The sequence below is a fragment of the Lolium rigidum genome, chromosome 5 (assembly GCF_022539505.1).
Source record: "Lolium rigidum isolate FL_2022 chromosome 5, APGP_CSIRO_Lrig_0.1, whole genome shotgun sequence".
Lineage (NCBI taxonomy): Eukaryota > Viridiplantae > Streptophyta > Magnoliopsida > Poales > Poaceae > Lolium > Lolium rigidum.
In genome coordinates, this window is record NC_061512.1 from 68,040,719 (window position 1) to 68,046,748 (window position 6,030).

The 6,030-nt window shown below is 41.7% G+C and overlaps 1 protein-coding gene across 1 annotated transcript; it reads right to left on the minus strand.

Moving 5' to 3' along the window:
* Window positions 1-471: 471 nt before the first annotated feature.
* Window positions 472-3,612, minus strand: LOC124656069 (5'-adenylylsulfate reductase-like 6). Its single transcript, XM_047194875.1, has 5 exons — window positions 3,571-3,612; window positions 2,983-3,120; window positions 1,828-2,003; window positions 1,605-1,729; window positions 472-1,176 (listed from the first exon to the last, which is right to left on the minus strand). Exons 1-5 carry the CDS (start codon window positions 3,610-3,612, stop codon window positions 770-772), a joined length of 888 nt encoding a protein of 295 aa, XP_047050831.1. The 3' UTR covers window positions 472-769.
* Between the last annotated feature and the right edge of the window lie 2,418 nt (window positions 3,613-6,030).

A 6,030-nucleotide genomic window follows, 5' to 3' on the forward strand; every position in this document is an offset into this window, starting at 1 on the left:
CCGGTTTTGGATTTGAATGCGGATATACCGAACTATGGATTTGAATCGGAACTGGGGCGGATTCAGACCGAAAATGGAATTAGTCGGATATATGCTCTCATCGATAGATATTTATAGTTTCGCAAATCTTGCTTCAGTCTTGCAGTCTAGAAAAAGAGAGCCACAATTTACGCTAAAACTCAAGCATTGATAGAAATTTAGAGCTAAACATGCTCACGAAATGCTTTGGGTTTTGACTAAAAAAATCAGATTATCCGGTTTAATACCTTCGGATTATCCTAATTAAATTCCGGATAATCCATATGTGCATGCTATATGCTATTTCATATCCTATACAACATCCAGACCACCACTTCCCGGACATCCTTATCTACCGGATTCTTTAAAACCGGATATAGATACCTTAAAACGGATCCGGGGCCGGTTTCAGCGCGAAAATTGTCCTATCTACTAGTACTACATGGAAACAGATGCTGAAATGTCTTCACTTTTTATTAGTACAAGACAGATGGAAATACTTCAATAGCAGGTTACATGTTTAAAAATAGTGCAAGGGCTTATGTTGTGTCTCCAGCTGCTCAAAACTCTGACAATGGGTACTCATGACTAATGTTACAGTGTGAACTACAAAGGCTCAATAGTATCCTAAGATTTACATGCTACAGACAAGATGTATCACTACATGTTCATGTGAGTTACAAGAGCTTCTACAACCAGCGCAATTCAAACAGTCCACGTGCTCTTCCGTTTCATGTTAAAATCGAAACATTCAATTCAACCCAGCAGCTCGGGGAGAAGATTGCCCACCAAGAGACACAGAAGCTAGTGATGATGCCCATACCCTGGTGTTCATGGCTCCAACCATGAGCCTCCATTTGCTCCACATCTTCCTTACATCCACAGCTTGAGGCACACATTCGAGCAGCTGAGCCAATTTGGCAAGGACTCCAAGGTTGGCATGTCGGAAGTACTGGGTCCACATGCCTTTGACACAGGCGAAGCATTTCGGGAAGAAGAACAGGAATATCCTTAGGCAAATGAAGACTATGCTGAATGCTAGGTAGGGCTCCCTCTTCACAGATTCGCTGAATGAGCCATTCCAAAGCTTCGCATATTGTGGGCTTTCTGCAGTCGTGTTCCACTTACGTGGACCAAGATATGCAACTGGTTCTTGTTCTGCATCGAAAAAAATTCCTTGTTAAGACACGATAAGAGTACAATCACACAATTTCCAGTTTCCTCTTCAAATGGCCAACTAATGACTACAATATCTGATCTAACAATCATACTATTTAGGCTACAGAAAAATGATGGTAACTGCATCTGTGGATATAACTTCCACAGAAGCGTTATTGCCATCTTTCCTCCATAGAATTATGGTTGCCATACACATATAATAATTGCGCCCATCTTTTATCTGAAGTTCTGAACTATTATTCCTGTCTTTCAAGTTGTGACATTGGAGCTCACAGGCTGCTTAGCAAGTTGGTTAATATGTCATACTACAATAGTGTGTATCAAACAATCCATTAGTTGGCTTCTCAGTTAAGTATATCAGGGCTACAGCTCAGATATAAATGCACGATGAATACTGAGAAGCCTACCAGTAACATCAATGTAAAAGTCGAGCAGTGAGTTGAGATCTTTAGGAACAAGAGGCCAAAACACATATGGATCATGAGCGATTACTATAGTAGGAAGGCTCCGGACACCATATCTTGATAGAACTCTGCAAATCATGTAACCAAGAAAATATCAGTTAAGGCCGTCAGTCATATTAATTGCTAAGAAGGATAACAGGAACACCACTAAGCATAAGGGTCTTACGCTGGCATGACATTTGACTGTTCTACAGCCAAGTGCTTAACCTGCGGATACATTGAGCTAAGATCATCGAAGGTCGGTCTCACACTCTGAGAGAAAGGGCACCATGATGCATAGAAGAGGATGGCAGTGTACTCCGCCTTTTCACCCAACTCTTTGATAAGTTCCTCCCCATTAACCTGCAAGGTTTACAAAGGTGTTGTTCATATTAAGCACCACACAGCCCAACAGACCCAGCTTCATAAGCAGCTAATTCTGGAGTCTACGTTTCATATTATCCCGCAATACAGCAGATTGAACTGATATGCCTTATCGATCATATTGGCCTATCATTTGTATCCTCCTTACTTCATGAGTAGGCTTAGTTCCTTGATACATTTAAAATGCTTAGCCCAGACCTCAAAGCAAATGTTACCACCGTCCAATTTTAAGTAGCAATCATGTTCAGTAACCAGAGCTATATGAATGCAAGCATCTCAAATTCTCAATGATATTTTTTTACGTTCTAATTCACTGATACATGAGGTTCCAGTCGTTTTGAATGAGCTGCTGAGCACTAGTACCATAAGCATAATAATAAGTTGCAGAAAAAGGATAGTAATCCACTCAATGACACATTGACACACAAAAAACGCGAAATCTAGCTGAATCGCCCGGAAATTGGCACCCTGAAGGCTTGAACCACTGAAAGATGCCAACAGATTCCAAACAACTTCATTTCGAGTGCAATATTTGTGAAAAAAAGCTGATTTATGCAGGATAAGAGCCTAAGCTAGCCACCGAACAGAACCTTCATACTTGTGCGTTGACCAATTGCTAACCACAAGTAAAAACGGTTTACTTTCCCAAGAAATGAAACGGAAGGAGAATCGTCTACCAAATCAAAAGGATAGAACGGAATCCCATCAAGAGCTCCCCAAAATAGCATCAGGATTCAGGAACTGGGTACTAAATCATGAGAGCAACCCACAGGAAAATCGACGCAGAAACGGGAACTCGCGACAGATGGAGAAGCGAGATCCACGAAGAACTGTGCGGACGAATCTCCCTATTCATTCGCACAATAAATGCGCACGCAGACCCAAAAAAAACCAAAAAATTTATGGCCAAGCAATCTTAGGCAGCCACCAGCCTGGAGCTAGGGTCGGAGACACGCACCTCCTCGGCCGGGTGTCCCTCCGTCGTGCCGCGGCAGGTTCGCCGGAGCCAGGCGACGAACGGCGGCAGCGCCTCCTCCTCCGGCCTCGGGCACCGACCAGAGCGCGCCGCCGCAGTCGCGACCGGAGGCGCGTGCCCCTGCGAAGGCGCGGAGGGCTGGAGGAGCAGGAGGAGGAGGAGAGGAGCGAGGAGGAGGCGGCCGGCCATGGCGAGAGAGGGTAGGGGAGGAGTGAAAGGAGGACGCGTCGTGGGATTTCTTGGAGGTCAGCTTTGTCAAAAAATAAACGAAAATGCTGCAAATGCAGAGGGCGTTTCCGCATAGCTGTAAATTCGGAGGGCTGGAATGGAAAGCGTGGTATAGTACAGTTGGAATAGGAGTTGGAAAGCCTGGTTTAGGTTTAACCGTTTTTTTAGCACAAGTTGATGTTATTTATTTTGTTGCCTGAATTGTTTTTCATGTCATCTTAGTCGATTTCCTTCTCTCTTTTTTTCCTTTGGCTTTTGTCTTCCCCGCGAGGTCAACCTGTGAGATCATTGTTAATGAGTTTAGTTAGAATGGTCAAACATGGCGAGGGACGTTGGAACTACATGCAAGACGAAGGAGGAGGTCGCGAATGGATTAGAACGCATGTCGCGAAAAAATAGTTTACAATACCCTTCACCGGAAACATAGGAGGACATGACAATAACATCGATATGTCAAGAAAGATGAATATAATGAGAAACAATTATGATGCAACGACTTGGAAGACCAACAATGACTTGAGATCATTATAGGTTAACCATAGGAATAATAGAGTTGATATTGTGAGGGGCAAAAATGTCTAAAATTTCTTCTTGGCATGTGGGTTTGGGGAAAAAATGTCTAAACTTCCTTCTTGGTGTGGGGGTTTGAACTTATACGCACAATATTTGTTCGGCAAGGAGCGAGTACATGGATATTGCGTTCACCTTATATCCGTGAATTCACTCTTATTCTAAATTTGTCTAGCTTCTGGGTGCTCGCTCTAACATTTTTTAGATACAATAATATTTACTTTTGTCAAGTCATTTGATTAATCCCTAGCTATCATTGTCTTCATCTTCCTCTATATTATGTTTGACATCCAGAAGAAATATATTTTTAGTCTATAGACTAATTTCATTGAATTTCACAATCGGTCCTTCAAACAATAAGAAAATGGGACTTGAATTTTTCTATTCATTGAGGACATTTCAGTAAAAAGTTAGGATCAATGTGGACTAATATTTACATACGGAAGAATCGAACCTATGAAAAACTTTCCGTCGTCTAAATTAATATGTCCGCCACCTTCAACGAGAAAACGCATCTACCGCTGAAGCTCGCATTGGCAATTGCCACGCGTTTAGTTGCTAGCTACTATGCTCCTCTTTTCTCTACTTTTTCTTTAAAGAACACGAACACTAGTGGTTCAATTTGCTTGCCACGCTACGCTGTAGCTGCAGGGATAAAGCCAAACACGTACCACATAATGCACATTTGACTAATCCTCTCTGTTTTCTATTTGGCCGCATCCACGGGCGAGTTAAGTAATCTTCAGTAGTACAAAATAAATTAAGGTAAATATTTTTATTGAAAAAATTAAATATATGCAAAACAAGAAATCTAATTTTTGCCTGCACACTGCTCTGTCATAATGCACATTTCACTCAGGCTCGTCTATCTATTTTCTGTTTGTCCCCATCTTTGTAAGAATGAGTTGAACTACTGAAGGTAAATATCTTCATCCCAAATAAAGCAAATATATGAAAAATCATGTTCGTGCTATCCGCCTCAATGGATATTTTTGTGGCAGGAATGTCTATGTATTTGACTGGGGCTTAAATGTTGGTTGGTTTGCTAGAATGTTCATAAATATCTATAAATAGTTTGTTGAAATAATGTATCCATCTAGTGCAAGAAAAATATAGTACTCCCTCACTACAAAAAAAAGGCTCCCTTACTCGGCGCTTTTTTGGATGGGTACAACCTATAGTTGCGTGTAAATATATTTTCACCGACGAATGAGCATTTCCAACGACTAAGAAGGCCAACGCACAAATTTTCACCGTGGTTGATTGCATACCAGCGGATAAATACAACTATCATGAGCATTCCCGGCGACCAACAAGCCTGGCGCACAGTAATGTCGTGTTGAGCAAGGGAGGCACATAGTAGTGTGCGTTGATCGTGAGCAACATGTTGACTGGTCAACCACTTCTCACTGGCTATTATAACGCACCACTTTAAGGATGTAGGTCTGAGATATTTGCAATATTGTTGTGTGTTTCGTGAATATTGATAGTTGTATCCCAACACTTAGGACCAAACTAGGGGTAGATTTAGATCCATTTGACTTTGTTTAGGTCTGTGAAAGCTAAAAAATACATAAAATGGGGTTCCTGTCCTGCAGGGTTATAGCCAAAATAAAGGAATCATTTGTAAATCCTCAAAAATCAATATAAAACACATGGATATAACATCATATATGTTGCAAATATGTGGGAATATGTGTTAACAAACTACAAAGTTCATGCATGCATTTTACATGCATCGACAAACTACAAAGTGCATGTATGCATTTTACATGCACCAACATCTCCAAGCTTAACCCATGCTCATCATCAAGTATGAAGGTGACAAAAACTCAACGTGGACTTTAAAGTTTGTTGGTTAGTTGGATATAACAAGTATTAGTGTATTAACCGGGCTACCATAAAGCTCTAGAAACTACTATAGAAAATCATACTAGTCGCGTGTCAATTTTGGCTACCAGTCGTGGGCCCTCGCCCGCGACTGGTACCTCGCCAGTGGTATTCACTACCAGTCGCGTTCCCACTTCGCATGCGATCGGTAGTCCAGGTACCAGTCGCGTGTCCACCTTGACACGCTACCATTACTATAGTCGTGTGCGTGTTTTTGGCCCGCTGCTAGTATATGCCTTTTGCAGTTTAAAATGAAGTTGGCACCAGCGCCCAACTGTCCACGTGATTTTACATAAAACACCCTAAAAACAAAAGAAAGCAATCAAGTCCATGGCATTGACG